Source organism: Lepidochelys olivacea, assembly GCF_965140295.1.
Source record: "Lepidochelys olivacea isolate rLepOli2 genome assembly, chromosome: 19".
Lineage (NCBI taxonomy): Eukaryota > Metazoa > Chordata > Testudines > Cheloniidae > Lepidochelys > Lepidochelys olivacea.
In genome coordinates this window covers 7,164,614-7,180,495 of record NC_140429.1, presented here as the reverse complement: position 1 = coordinate 7,180,495, position 15,882 = coordinate 7,164,614, and the positions used below count along the sequence as shown (strand labels likewise).

The 15,882-nt window shown below is 48.0% G+C and overlaps 1 protein-coding gene across 2 annotated transcripts in view; it reads left to right on the top strand.

The window, feature by feature from the left end:
- The first annotated feature begins 5,329 nt into the window (after nt 1-5,329).
- FNDC5 (fibronectin type III domain containing 5) overlaps nt 5,330-15,882 on the top strand; it is a 32,245-nt gene continuing 21,692 nt past the window's right edge. For both annotated transcript variants that reach the window (XM_084652224.1, XM_084652223.1), the window contains exon 1: nt 5,330-5,811. In XM_084652224.1, the coding sequence (XP_084508350.1) occupies nt 5,334-5,811 (478 nt within the window). In that variant the 5' untranslated portion in view covers nt 5,330-5,333. The remainder of the gene's footprint in view (nt 5,812-15,882) is intronic.

The following is a 15,882-nucleotide window of genomic DNA, read 5'->3' as shown; positions in this document are numbered from 1 at the left end:
TTCAAAATGCCCTCTGAGACCTCCCTATACCCTCACCGCTGGGGAATCTAGTAAACAGACTATGTGGCCAGATTCGCCAAGCCTCGCTCTCACTGACTGGTGCTTAAGGCCCAGATTCAGCAAGGCACTTAAGTCTGTGCCTATCTCTTAAGTGCCTAAGCACTCTCATTGACGTCAATGGAATTACCTGGGCACCTAAAGTTAAGCACATGGTTAAATATCTTCCTGAACTGGGGCCTAAGGAGGGCCCATGCTCATGGTCCCATCCCTACAATCTCAGTGAGGCTTGCAGCGCTGTTACTGACCCTGTAGCTTTACACTATGCTCCATGCAAAATGGTGTGGATCACAAGGCAGAAGGAAGGAGCAACCTGCGTTTTACAAGGTAAAGCCCTTCTTTTGGTGATGCAATTTGGGGTTGTTATTTTTCTCCTCCTGAGAAGTGGCAATAAGTAGCCACAGCCCTTCCAAACCCCAATGCCAACCTGGCTTGAATTCTCATGAACTCACCTTTTGGAATAAGTCATTGGCCTTCCTGGTCCTACACAGTTCTGAATCTTCCATGCCTTGGTGTGCCAGATTGAGCCCTGCTCACTCGTCACTAGGTAAACAACAGAGTTATAAGCTTCCACTCGGCTCAGCTGTCATATAAAAGCTTTGTCTGACAATCACAGGAATCCAAAAGATACATCTTGCAATTAATACTGGATTTATAATTCCACCTAAAGAGAGGCAGTGGGTGGGCCACAGAAGTGCTTCTGTCAGAAATATTGGACGTACATTGTGCTGGGTGACCTAAGTTGGTTTTAAGTTTTAATTGTCAGCTCTAGTTGGGGGTGGTTTTAATTATGCTTTCAGTCTTTCCTCTGACACATTGAAAGGCGAGGTAGTAAGTGGCTTGGCTTCTGGCTACTTCTGGGATGGATAATGGGGATGGGAGTGTAAAGGTGTGTTCACAAGTAGCACAGCTGGCCTAGGCATTTTTTTGCTAGTCAGGATGCTGTCCCCCTGAGCGAGATCTGGGGTGGTGCAAGATTATGAGCCTCACAAAGATCTCTGTAGAATTAGATTTAAATAAACGTGTAGTATAATGAGTGTGTGTGTACGCACACCACTAACCACTACTGGATAGAATCCAAACTGGGCAGCTGCGTGTCATAGGCTCTGCATTGCTAACAGAGTGTGGAGGGTCTCCTTTCGCTCTTTGGCAGGTGCCTGTCCTTTCAGTGCAGGGTGAAGGCATTGAGTACTAATCCTAGCAATCGCCACCAAGTTCCCAGAAGTCACTATGTAGTGCACAGCATAGTGACAGTTCTGACATTCCTAAGCAGCTATGGTTTTGTTGGGACATATGTTTAATGTACCATCAATGATCATGTCAAGTGCCTTATCTCTATCCAAGGATTGGAGCAGGTGGAATTCAGAGGCCGGTGGTCTTACCAGGGTCACACTGGAATTAATCTATAAGGAGCAGGTAATCTTTGGGAACCACTTTGTAATCAAAAATCTCTCTCTTAGGGACTGATCCTGCCAGGGGCTAAGTGCACTCAACCCCTGTTGACTTCAGTAGGGGTTGAAGCCCTCAGAGTCCCTTAAAGAGTAACAATGGACATATAGCACATCCAGACTGAGTGTAGCACCCAGTCAGGAATTGACCCTCAGGCATCTCTTACATTCATTCACTCTCTTCCTCCCTTCCTTGCTTTCCTTCACACCTTCTCTGTCTGGAGTGCTGAAAATTGAATCTGTTACCAGCCAGGAGATGAAAGGCATTAACTGAGAGCAATTTAATTGCAGCACAATCAGCTGCAGAGCTTCTGTAAGGAGCCGAGCACCTCTGCACAGCTGTGAATCAGACAGGAGTGTGTAGAGGGAGATACGTCTCCCTGAAGCGATTAAAGGCTCTTCTGGGATACGCTCCTTCATAAACATTCCAGGTGGACAGAGACTCGTCCATGCAGAACCCAGATCCCAAAGGAGGAGGGGATGTGAGCATTGCTGATTATTGGAGTACAGCGCTAGTGAATGAATGTAGACTCAACGCTTGGAGTGGGCATTGGAAGTAATCATTTAAAATTGAGGAAGGATGGTCTGATGGTCTGGGACAGGAGATCTGGATTTGTTCCCTGGATTTGTTCCCTGGATCTCCCTGGACAGGAGATCTGGATTTGTACCAGAGACTGAGTGCAAATCACTTAATCTCTCCATGCTTCAGTTTCCCATCTGTAGGAAGGGGATAACTTTTCCTTTTCTCTCTGGAGTCTGTAAGCTCTTTGAAGCAGCGACTGTCACTTACTAAGTGCATGTACAGTGTCGAGCATAATATGCCCAGTCAGGGCATCTAGATGCTATTTCATTACAAATAACAAATACTAATCCAATATGGTGAATTGCAATACACTGCTATTTGCTGCAGCATCTTTCACAGATGTGTAGTTCCTGGTACAATTCTCACCTCCATTCAGAAAAGATGCAGAGAGAGGAAAGCAGCAGAGACCATGGCACATTCGCCTGTCACTGGGGAACTCCATTGCACGGATGTAACTGAGAAGAGCTACTGGCCCATAAAGTGAACTTTATCTAACAGAGAGGTCTAGACTGACAACTTGCCAGGAGCCTGAGAGCCACATTTAATTTGCAACAGTGTCAAGATATTGTAGTGACTGGTGCTATATATACCTACCTTAGACAGACAGATAGAAAGCAGGTGATTGCAGCTGTCCAGAGACGTGGTCCACAGAACCTGCACATTCCAGCATGCAGTGCAGTCTGGCTATTGCTCAAGATGGAGCATTGCATGGTGGGACCTGTAGTCTCTGCAAGCTGCAACTCTGCATTGAAAATTAGTATGGCCAGAGGGCTACTTTGGGTAACTCCATGAGCAGCATTAGACCATGTGTTGGCCACCCCACTTATAACCACTTGCCCACCCAGGCATGACAACATTACACCACAATGGTCTGAAAGCATGCAGGTCCACATGAATATGAACAGAATGTCTGCTCCTCTTTCTAGGATGCCGCTGCTACTGGCTCTAAATCTTGTCTTTAGTTGGGCTCAGCATATGAGGTTAACAGAGTCTGAAGGATTAATTTTTGTCAGCCTTCTGAGATTGCTACAGTACCTGCCATAACTGCTAAGAGCTGGGTCTGCCTATTCAGTGACATATTGCTGACAGGCTCTACACAAGTTTGGAAATTTGCCTCTGTTCCCTTCAACTAGTTACCATAAATCAGAACGCTGCCAGCTTCATTAACCTAAATGCACATCTAATGCTAGTGTCACATCTAATACTCGTAAACTCTGAATTTAGAGCCTAGCTAATTGCATTGGCTAAATTAATCCTTGATAATAAAGTGTCACCACCGCTGAGCACCAATAGTCACTACGGGCGAGGGCACCTTATAGCTAGCCATTGGGGGCACAGGAGTGAGCCAGAAAATCCCATTGCAACAACCTGTGCTGCAATAGGCCAAATGCCATTCTGGCGTAACTCTACTCGAGTCTGTGGAGTTTCACCAGGAATGGATTTGGAATTCGTTATTATCTGGGTTACAGTAGCGCCCAGCGGCCTGAATCGAGTTTGGGGCCCCGTTGTGCTAGGTGTTATACATACACAGAGTAAGCAACATCCCCTGCCCCAAAGGGCTTACGGTCCGAACAGGCAAGAAGACAAAGGTGGGAGGAGAAACAGAGGCACACAGAGAGGGAGCGACTTGCCCAAGTTCACACAGCAGGTGAATGGCAGAGCTTGAAATAGAAGAACCCTAGTCTGGTGCCCAATCCACAAGACCATGCTAATGATATGTGAAATGAAGCCCGTGAGAAGGACTGGCACAGTCATGCCAGTGTGTGTGTGGTGGTGGGGTGGGGGTGGTATCCATTTGACTTACTCAGCTCAGCTCCATAGCTGATTCTGCACCCAGCTATCTCCCCAGTACCCTCACAAACAAACCCCCAGAGCACAAGGAGAAGAGTACATTGAGCTTACACTCCAGCTGGGATCTGGCTAAACAATTGTACTTCTGGCCAACAGGGGAGGGAAAGAAAGACCAGCTGGTCCATCTTCACTTGCAGTTCTCAGGTAGATTTTCCACTCCCCTGCTCTGGACCATGGCTTTAGGCATCTGCTGAGGGAAAGTTATGTGTACTTTACAGAGAGTTTTCTGGAGTTATTCTTGATTGTGCTGCGAGATTTTGCTGCTGGGATGGCAAGAACAGTCATCATAAAGTTTTCATCAGCCCAGACATTTCTGGTAGAGTCACAGTTTTCTGGGCTAAATTCAGGGGGAGGGGACTCAGCAATTGATTATTTCCCTCATTACAAATTCAGATTGAACCAACTGTCCTCAGAAAAGGGGGAAAGATCAGGCAATGGTAGAGGTAAATCCATAATAATTGGTACTTCATTCCAAACCACAGGCAGGGGTCACCTTACCCACCACTTAAATGTAACTACTCCTGGGACGAAACATTGCATCTGCTTAACTATGCACAGCAGGTTAAGATAGGAAATGAAAAATATCCCACCTGAATGACACTGCAGGGGAACCTTTAAGGAGACAGAAGGTAGTGACCCCAAACTGAATTTGGCCAGGACACCAGGATTAGCACCCCTCTTCTTGGTTAGGACCTTGGTTTTATATCTCGTTAGCTCAGGGACCTTGCCAAAGGCTTTCTGAAAGTCCAAGTGCACTGTATCCATTGGTTCACCCTTGTCCACATGCTTGTTGACCCCCTCAAAGAATGCCAATAGATTGGTGAGGCATGATTTCCCTTTCGTCTGTGTGTCTGGCCACTCTGTTCCTTAGGCTGGCCCGTCATTCTCAGAATCCTCGGGAGGCTTTTTAAAAATCCTGTTACATTAGCTACCCTCCAGTCCTTTGGTACAGAGGCTGATTTAAGCCATAGGTTACACACCACAGCTAGTAGCAGGAGCCTTCCGGAGAATTTTCCAGACCCGCTGAACACTGGCCTTTCTTGGAGGGGAGCATCGCGCTGGGCCCCCAGCCCCAGAACCAGGTGCAGCCTACGGAGGAGGAAGCGAAGCAGCCAGGTTATTCCCCAGGTTGTGCAGGGCTGTGGTTACACAAGGCAGCCTCCGGCTCGCTCCCATCCCATCGCCCTGGTTCCTGCCTCCGAGACTGGGGGGCGGCTGCGGGGCAGAGGCAGGAGCAGCGGGTCCCCCGGAGCTGGCAGGGGGTCCGAGCAGGGGCTGGGGGGCGGGGGGCTGGGAGGCGCCCGTCCCCCCTGCCCGGGCGGGGTGGGCCGGTTGCTGATGACGCGCAGACCGGGCTGGGATCTGGGGGGGACGGACGGGGGGAGCCTTTTCCCATGAATGGAGCTGGCGGCCGGGGCACGTTCCCCCGCTGCAGCAGCGGCTCGCGGCGCGTAGCAGCCCCATGGAGCTCAGCCCCTCCGCTCTTCCCTCCCCGCAGCCCGGCCGCCGCCCCGCCGCCCTGCCCCGGGAGCCGGAGCGAAGGAGCCAGCCCTGAGCGGCGGAGCAGCGAGACGTCCCCCTCCCGCCCCGGGCGGAGCGATGGATCGTGGAGCCGCAGCGCCGGGGAACTGTCCGCGGTCCTGAGATGCCCGCGCCGGGTCCCTGTCTGCGGGAAGAGGCGCTGGGCTCCCCCTGCCTCCCCTGAACCGGTGCGGCAGGGTCTTTCCCCCCCTGCGCTGGAGCCCGGGCCTGAGCCGTCGGCACAGGGATGCAGGATGCACCCTCTCTGGAGGATGGATCACTTTTTCATCTACATCAACGCAGCCCTGTTGTTTTATTTTAGCTATACCAGTCTGTTCCTCGTGGAGGCAGGTAAGGAGCAGACAATACCTGGCGGGGAGCCTTGGTGGCTAGCAGGGCTCATCAGAGTCTCCTGCTTCTATCTGTGCATGCTGGAAATTGCAAAGCTCGCCCCGCTTCCCCTGCCCTTTGTAAAGCTCTTCCCCCCCTAGCAGGTGTCATTTCCCGGCAGAGAAATGCTCATACACTTCCAGTCGGTGCTGGGCTCTCCAGGGTCCTCCTGAGCGTTAACACATTTGAGAGACGCTGTTCTTGTGCCGTGACTCAGTGTCCCCGTAATGGGAGTTGGGGAGAGGTCCAGGTCACTGAAGTGTAACTTCACTGCTTTGCACACAGGGCACAGCCAATCTTGGAACTCCTGGCCTTCTCCTGGCAACCTGGACAGAGAAAGAGGGCCCTGGCATGTGTGTGGAGGGAAGAGGGTTGGGGCTGGAGGGGAGGGGATGTTGGGTAGACTCACTGAAAAGATGATTTAATAATAACATAGGAGAAAATGAAGCCTTGTCCAGAGTCTGCAGGGTGTGTGTGTGTGTGTCCGGTGTGCCTGGGCAGGAGGTAGGCTGTGTGATCTACTCTGAGCACTAGAGATCAAGGACTATATCTGTTTAAATGGGAAACAGTTTTCATTTATCACTGACTCCTCCCCACCCCATCCAGGTAAAGGCTGAGGGCTTGTGATTGTAGAGGCCCAACTTGTGATACTGTAAAGGAGCCTCATTTTTAGTCAAGTGCTGAGCACCTGCCTTCTGAAAATCAGGGCCCCTTAAAGTGTCTCAAGTTGGGCACCCAAAGTCACTAGTCTCTTGAAAATGTAGGTCAGAGTAACAACCATGTGGCATGAAGGTAGCAGTCACAAGAGAAGTGCATAAAGTCTGACCCATTCTTTGGGCACTGACTGGTGAGGACACTGCCATGGCAGAGTGTTAGCTCCCTAATAAAGGCGCCTTCTCCAATTAACAGCCGAAACCACAACAGAAAATGTAAAACCAGGTCCACCTTGTTCATGTCATGCTCTGTTAACTGTAGCTCCTTCCCCTTCCCCTTTCCCTCTATACATACCAGCCTATTCAAGGAGTCATAAAGACACCTTGGCTCCTGAAGGCCATATGGACTTTAAGAGAATGAGAATAGCTGTTTTGGAAGAGCATGTTGCCTACTTGCTGCGGTACATTATGCCTTGACCACATAATAACCGGGCCGCTTTTATCTGAGGTGCTTTTAGCAGCTGTTTCCTTTGGGATGTTGAGGAAGAAGCTTTCTGAAAGGAAGAGGGCACCACATAATTAGTTCTAATTTTAAAAGGGCCGATGTGTCCTCAGATATACTCTCCTTCTCTGCAGAGCTTTCACTGTGTTCTCACCCCATAAACAGGCCTATAGGTATCATTTTGCTCTGGACCCTCGTATGTACTGCCCACACACCACACAGTTACATTTTAAAAGAATCATTACAAGTCCAGACAAATCAAAGGACTCAGTTTACTCATACAAAAGACTGTTGCACTCACTCATTACACTGCAGGTAATGTGGCTTTAAGATGTTGGCAAAACAGCTGCCTTGATTTACAAAATGCTGATTGCAAGAATATCTTGCTCTCCAGTATTCTGTACACATTTATTGGTGATGCCCAGTTCCAGGCAGTGAAAATTCCTGTGTCCAATCCAGACTGGTTAGTGGCTGTAGTTCTGAGAGTCCTTGTCCTATTTGTGCTGTGACAGAAGTGACCTAAAAATGTGCCTTTGGTTTTGATACAATTGTCCTTGGCCATTGTTCATGTTGCCAGAAGACACTGAAATCCTGAAGTTACCGCTTTGCAAATTAGAGGCTAGGAGACCTGGTGGGATTTATTAAAAATATTCCTAAAAGAATGAAACCATGGGGAAAATACGCACAGTACAATTTGCAATTGAAATATCCTTCCCAGTTTCCTGTAAACTAGGACAATCTCCACTCCTTCTTCTTATCCTTTAGTCATCCAACTGGGAACACACAAGGGGTTTTGTCCTGTCGTAATTTTTTTTGACTTGTTTCTTTTAACTGTGTCTGGTTTTGTCATTGTTTTGTGTATTGTAAAATGCCTATGAGTCTTTGGCAGAGGGGGTAGGTATATGAAGATAGCAGCATGATCTCGTGGTTAAAGCACAGACCCAGAAAGCAGGAGATCTGGGTTCTATTTCCAGCTTTCTGACCTTGAGCATGTAACTTCACCTCTGTGTCTTCTATTGATATGGCCCCTGTCCTCACAGTATCTGAGCCCTTCCCAAACATTACTGGGTTTGTTCTCACACCATCCTCATTTTACAGAAAGGGAGCCGAGGCCACAAATAGATTAGGTCACACAGAGAGTCTGTGGCAGCTCAGAATTGAACCTCGGTGTCCCAAGGCATAAGCACAAGACCATCCTTCCTCCCCAGCCTTGGCTTCTCCATCTGTAAAATGGAGATGATATTTCCTTGCCTCACAGGAGAGTCCTTAAGATAAACCTATTAGTGTCTGCAAAGTGCTTTGAGATCCTCAGATGAAAGGTGTGAGAGAAAGGTAGAGTGTTAATATATTTATTAATGGGTTAGGAGTTTACTCAGTCAAGTGAGCCTATGGATTCTAATACTCCTCAGAAAATACATCCCCTTTGAAATTCTATGTGTTTTTCAGCAAAGAGAAAGAGGTGGGTGTGCATGCCTGTATGAAAAAAGAAAGACTTTTATTAAATTACAGGGATGTTGTTTCTCTGAATTAGTATAAATACCTCACTCCCTTACAAGGGGAGGACCTGGTTGGCACAATCCTTTTGGGAATGGCTTCATGGCAATGCCAATGCCAGGCCCTGCCAATGGATGTAGACACAAAAGCAATCTGTCCTTGGGTTCCAGGTTCATGCAGACAATTTAAAAATACTCTTTCTTGGAAAAGGACTGGAGAATAGTATTGCAAACATCCCCTGCAATTCAGCAATCAAGAGTAGTGTGGCATGACCTGGAGCAGGAGCCCTGTCATGCACACACAGGTGTGTCTGTGTCGGGGATTCTTTGCATGTGGCATTCTGCAAATCAGGTCTATTTCGTTGCATGATCAGAAAGCTACAGCAAGAGGAGAAATGCAGAGGTGATTGAAAATATTGAAAGGGAAAGGTAGATGTGTAAAATAGTCTCTGAACTGTAATGCTGTTGGACAGCTGTCAGGTTCAGACCAGCAATTGCATTAGCAAAGCCCTCCAACTAATTTCTATAGCTGTCTACACAGGGGGATCACTGAGAAAATATTTAAGTCATTTAGTGGGTCTGAAATATGCTTTAGCTTTATAACAGCACTCCACCTGGAGCCTGAATGGCCCGCTCTGCCTGGACTGTTAGTCCCTGAGCTGCCATCGGCCCGTTCCTCATCACTCAGAGGTAATGAAAGAGGGAAGTGAGCTGTGCAGAACATGGAGTTACAGGGCTGCCATTATGGACTGCCGGAGCAGCAGGGGGATGCTATGATAAAAGACTTCAAAATAGGCCAAGGCCATTGCAACTTCCCAGTGCAAACAGCTCTCCTGCCATCTGCTATACACAGTGCATTTCAAGTCTGTTTTATCCCTAAAAGGCAGAGGGGAAAGATACACTTCCCAGGGGGCTATGCAGAGCCATCCTGCAGTGCAACTAAGGGCCTGCTGCTACTGAAGTCAATAGCAAAGCTTTCATTGACTTCAGTGGGAGCTGGACAGGGCCCCAAGTCCTGTAAATTCAGGGAGCCAGGCTCTCTTTGCCACCCACTTCCCCGACAAAGAACATCTGGCTGGATTCTGGGCACTGTTCCTGCTTCAAGGCAGCTCAGTGCTCTCAACATCCCCAGACACCTATAGTGCCCTTTAGTTATTCCTAAAAGCTTTTCTTAGTCTGCCCTCAGCTTCTCCCATGCAGCTCCACTGACTACAAGGGGGCAGAAGAGCTGCAACTGAGGGCAGGTGTGGATCTTGGTAACTGGCCCTGATCCTGTGAGGCGCTGCGCACTCTGAACTCCCGCTGAAACCAATGGGAGCCGAGGGCACTCAGCACCTTGCAGGGTCAGGCCCATTATCAGAACCTGAAGTGGGTCAGGCCCATTATCAGAACCTGAAGTGAGTAGTGCAAGGAGGAAAGCACTAGAAACCAGTTGGCAGTCTGACACGTCAGATTACAGATGGCAAAGCGACCCACCTGCGTCTGCCCCCATCTCACTGCTGCCTTGGCATTTCCTGGCCAGCTGATGGATTCCATAAGCACTCTATTGATTTCTACATTTGGCATGAATGAGATTTAATTGAAGAGCAGAGATTTCTAACCCCAGTGACAGCCTCTAAACAGGGAACATATTATCTGAAGCAGCCAAGGTTTTCATATGTTCCAAGCACCACCTCTTTCTGAGAACATACATGCGACAAATGGGGATTCATTCCACAGACAGACAGGCTCCGTTCACACCCATATGAACCCCTCTTCCTCACACACACACACACACACACTCAGGATAATATTCACTGCTTGCGTAAGCAGCTTTCAGTGGAGTTGCACCCACTTCAGTGCTGAATTTGACCCAATACTTTTACTACTGGTTGTCAAGTAAAAACCTCCTACTTCATGAAGTACCTAGAAGCCAAATTAATGCCTGACACAAGAATAATTCAGTTAAAAGAATAAAGTTACTGAGAACTGAAGCATGCAAATTTTATATGCTTAGTGAAGCCCTGAGTGCCTGATAGAGGAATAAACCGGTTTCAGATCTATAAAGAAAAGATCCCTATCGTGCATCAGATACTGACATCAAGTGGCTGCAGAATAACCATTCATTACTCTATATAGGTACGAGGCGGGAGGGTCCCAGAGCTTGGGCTCCAGCTGAACCCCGAATGTCTACACCACAATTTTATAGCCCTGCAGCCCAAGTCCCGTGAGCCCAACTCATCCCACATGGACCAGCCATGGGGGTTTAATTGCAGTATAGGCATACTGTGTGGTCTTGGGCTAGTCATTTAATCTGCCTGTGTCTTTATTTCTCCACCTGTCAAACCACAATCGTAAGTCTTACCTACTTCCCAGGGCTGGTTAATGTTCGTACAAGTGACTGGAAAGCGGACTGTGCCATTTGCATAAGTGCTCAGTGTTGTTGTGATGGAACACTGAATTGTGATGTCATGAAAATATATAGAAAAATGCCAGTTGGTTACTTCTTAGCAAATCAAAGCTGAAAGAATACAATCTCCAGTCCCATTACTGAATAGAAGCCTAGGAGCTAGAGACAGAGAAATCCTATGACCGCCCCTCGCCCCAGTCCACAGCTTTGAGGATCAGGGCAGCAATGTTGCCTACAGTGCATCTTGTACAGGTTAGCGGTAAATTTTAGTTGATTAGGTTAGTTCACTTACAGTGATCTGGGAATTACTATTATTTATTTGTTTGTTTGTTATTTATTATTTGTATTGCAGTAGCACTTAGGAGCCCCAGTTCTGGGCCAGGGCCCCATTGTGCTGGCTGTTGGACAAACTCATCCGTATAAGTACTGCATGTGATGTTAATTTTAGGGCAATTCTGCGTTCTCGGAACTACCACCAAAGTCAAGTTAGGGGTGCAAGGAACGCAGGATGGGTTCTTTACTGGGAATTATGCAGATGCTTTGAGAGAATATACCACAAACTGACGACTTGAACCCTGAGGCTGAGATTTTCAAAGCTGCCCAAGGAATCAGGATGCTCATTTCCCATTCAGATGAATGGGACCGGGTATCCAAATCTTCTAGGTATCTTTGAACATCTCAGCCTTGTAGTACAGAGGGACCGCTTCCATTCTTTGTTGTGCAGTAGCATTACAGAGCATTTGCTGCTCGCCAGGTGATTTCTATCTTAAGTGCTAAGATACAAATCTTCTGTCACAGGTATATTAACAAACAAACAAACCTAACTAGCTCTTATGGGGGGAAAAAAGTAGGTGAAAGAAGCAACTGTAGTAACATTAGCCAAACGCTACATTAGAGCACAAGCTTTCATGTTCCTCATGTAAGTCTTTGCCCTTCTATAGTGGATTTCAAATAACCCCCTTGGAAGGCAGGTGTATTAGCCCCATTTTACAGATGGGGAAACAGAAGCACAGAGAAGTTCACAGTCAGAATGTTCTGCAGGGCTCAGCACCCCCACAACTGGGGACACATTTTCAGAAGAGCTTAGCATATTGGGTGCTGCTCTCTTTGGAAAAACCTGGCCATAAATGTCCCAGTGGGGGCTGCTGGGGGCTCTACACTCTAAAAATCTGGTTTTTATTCAGGTGCCTAGAGGGGAGCAGATCTCTTTTGAAAACCTGGATGCAAACATGGGTGCTAAGCATGTGACACCCTAGTCCCATGTGGTTTGCCCAAGGACACCCCCACTTCAGAGGCAGGGCTAGAATAGAACCCAGATCCTTTTCCTCATGGACTTGTATTCTATCAGATAACTGTATTTGTACTAAGAACAGGAGGACTTGTGGCACCTTAGAGACTAACCAATTTATTTGAGCATGAGCTTTCGTGAGCTACAGCTCACTTCATCGGATGCATCCTGTGGAAAGTACAGAAGACGTTTTTATACACACAAACCATGAAAAAATGCGTGATTTTCTCTCCCCCCATCACACTCTCCTGCTGGTAATAGCTTATGTAAAGTGATGTAAGGAGAGTGATCACTTTAGATAAGCTATTACCAGCAGGAGAGTGGGGTGGGGGGAGAGAAAACCTTTTGTAGTGATAATCACCCATTTTTTCATGGTTTGTGTGTATAAAAACGTTGTCTGTACTTTCCACAGCATGCATCCGATGAAGTGAGCTGTAGCTCACGAAAGCTTATGCTCAAATAAATTGGTTAGTCTCTAAGGTGCCACAAGTCCTCCTTTTCTTTTTGCAAATACAGACTAACACGGCTGTTACTCTGAAACTTGTATTTGTACTGTATTAGGCAACACTTCCTGCCTATCAAATGCTCTTATTTTCAGCTGACAAATCGCCTGGATGCTGAGATTCCTCTGCAGTGGCAGCTGGTCAGGGAGTTTACACAGGAAGGCCAATGGTTTCTCTGAGCAGGGAATAAGAATGGATGGAGGGGTTTTTTCCTGGGTTAGAGAGGAGACAATTCTGATCCCATAAACCACTGCATGTGCTTTAGACTAGCACACATGTAGACTGCAAATTAACCGCTTTTGTCAAATAGCACTGTCCTCCTGGAACTGAGACTCTGAATCATTTAATTGGAAGAAAACACCCAATTTGATATGAAAATGGTTAACGTGGCTGGTACAGGTTTTCAGAGCCAATAACCTGCATCCACACCAAACAGAGAGAAATCATAGAATCGTAGAGTTAGAAGGGACAGAAAGGGTTGGGTCATCTAGTCTAATCCCCTGACAAGATGCAGGATTTGTTGTGTCTAAACCCTCCAAGACAGATGCTATCCAGACTCCTTTTGAAAACCTCCAGTGAAGGAGCTTCCACCATCTCCTGAGGCATCTGTTCCACTGTCCTATTGTTTTTACAGTTAGGAAGCTTTTCCTGAGATTTAATCTAAATCTGCTATGCCAGGGGTGGGCAAACTTTTTGGCCTGAGGACCACATCTGGGTACAGAAGTTGTATGGCGGGCCATGAATGCTCATGAAATTACCGAGGTGGGAGGAGGGGGACTTATGGGGTGTAGCATGGGGGGCAGGGCTCTACGGGGGCAGTACTCGTAGGGGCCCTCCCAGCAATGACACCAAGGCAGCCGTACCAGGCACCACCATGGGTGGAGGCACCCTAGCTGGGACAGGTGCAGCCCCTGGGCGGTTGAGAGTCTCGAGGGAGGGGGTCATAGGAGGCCGGGAGGGTCCGGGTGGCAGTGACTGGCTGATGAGGAATGAGGCGAATCTCTCAGAGGAGCGGTGCCTCAGGAATTGGTCGATGAAGGAGCTTGCGGGTCCTAATTGGACTTGATTAGGAGTTGTATCCTGCGATGTTGCTGGCCTTGATCATGGGATGGAGGTTGGCGCAAGGAGGCTGGCGCTTTGGGGATTGGGCACACTGCTGTGTAGGGGCGAGGTTCTGATCCCGGAAATAGCGCGGTGACGTATGGGTCAGCAGTGCTGGCCGTGCCTGCACAGTGTGGCTCTGCGTGTGGGAAGATGGTGCTCATCAAGGAATTGTGCATTGGGGGCCGGGGAGTGCTGGGCGGGTGGAGGGGAGCAAGCCCCCGACCTCACTCCCCAGCTAGAGAGCCGGAGTGGGGTAAGTCCCCGACCCCACTCCCTGGCAGGAGTGCTGGGAGGGCAGAGCGGGGCAAACCTCCGACCCTGCTCCCCGGCAGCAGCTCGAGGGCTGAATTAAAAGGTCTGACGGGCCAGACGTAGCTCACAGGCCGTAAATTGCCCACTCCTGTGCTATGCTGTAGTTTGAACCCACTGCCTCTTGTCCTGCCCTCTGTGGCAAGAGAGAACAACGTTTCTCCATCTTTCTTACAGCAGCCTTTCAAGTATTTGAAGACTGCTATCATGTCCCCCTTAATCTCTTTTCAAAACTAAACATACACAGTTCCTTCGGCCTTTGCTCATATGGTTTGTATTCCATCCCTCTGATCATCTTTGTCACTCGCCTCTGGATCCTTTCCAGTTTCTCTGCATCCTTTCTATACATTGGTGACCAAAATTGGACACAGTCCTCCAGCTGAGGCCTAGCCTAATCAAAGAGTGGTTGCTGCAGGTTGGAGTCTAGTGAATCCGGGGTTGGCATCCAACTGCTAAAATATGTGGGGGAAACTGACCCTGTGCATGTTATTAAAAAGGTGAGATATGGAGCTAATTAGAGACTCCCTTCCAACCATGTAAATATTAAAGGACAGTGGAGTCCCTTGTGTATCAGTAAGGGCTGGTAATTCTACCACTATAATCATTGTTCAGTGCTTGTTCTGTATCAGCGTCTTGGCTCTTGTGTGATTATTTGTCCCCTGGTCTCTAAATGTAAAAGAGCAAGTGGTTTATTACATTCTCCAGCTTGCTAAGAACATTTCTCTCATGTTACCTAGCAGCAGACAGAGAGGGGCCATAAACCAGAACTTTTTATCTGAAACACGCTGAATATGTGGGCTTTGGATTAAATTGGCCCCCGGATCTGGCCCTCGGATTGAAAAATTAAAACCCATACCATCCCCATTTCTTCCTGTCTCTAGGATTTAATCAGGTTGGGGGCTTATAAACAAATACTGGAGCATAATGATCTGAAACATTAGGCTAGGGCCCAATCCTTCAGTCATTATCAATGCTAACTTCAAAGAAGGATCTGCTTGATTACACTCTGCAAGCCAGATTCTGGGGAAGAGTGTCTCCTGCAACTGATAGCCACTCAGTTCAGGAGACTGGGGGGCATCAGGGACTGGTGGTGGTGTATGCCAGCCCTGCGGAGAGTTAACGCAGCTAAGGAGCTACTCTAACTTATACACCAGCTGAAGATCAGCTCCGCCAGTTCCTCCCACCAGTGCAATTCTCATCTGGCCAATTATGGCCAGAATCCAGCTCCTTTGTGCTGCCTGAATGGCACAAAATGACCTAGTCCAAACTGAGAATCTGGCTCAATGCCTTCACATATACACCCACAGCTCCCCATGAAGTTGGTGAGTGGGGGCTGTGGAGTTTGGACCATGACTGTAGCATTTTGTAAGGGGGTGGGTGGTCTGCAGGAAATAATTGACTCCTTTCTAGCACTAAATAATCATCAGTTGGGCTTTCTGTTTTATGAAACTGTCTGATTTCATTTCTCTCATGTGACTCAGCGCCTGAATGTCAGTGGTGGACGGGTCCATGCTCCCTCCCACTCCCCTGCAGACTTCCGTCATTAAAACACTCAAGAAAGCTGAAGATTGCTTCAGTCCTTGCTAAATACCGCATAAAGTTGACAAGCAATTATACCTGCTGAAGAAAATCCCACTGTGAGAGCAAAGAAAGGGCTCTGAGATGGAACTAAAGCAATTCCTTTCACACACATCTCTCTGCTTTGGAGAGAAAGGACCCCCACAGCCCTCAAAGGGAGAGCGGGTGTGCTTCAGTGCCTTGGAGAGAACATTATTCAGAAGATTTAACAAC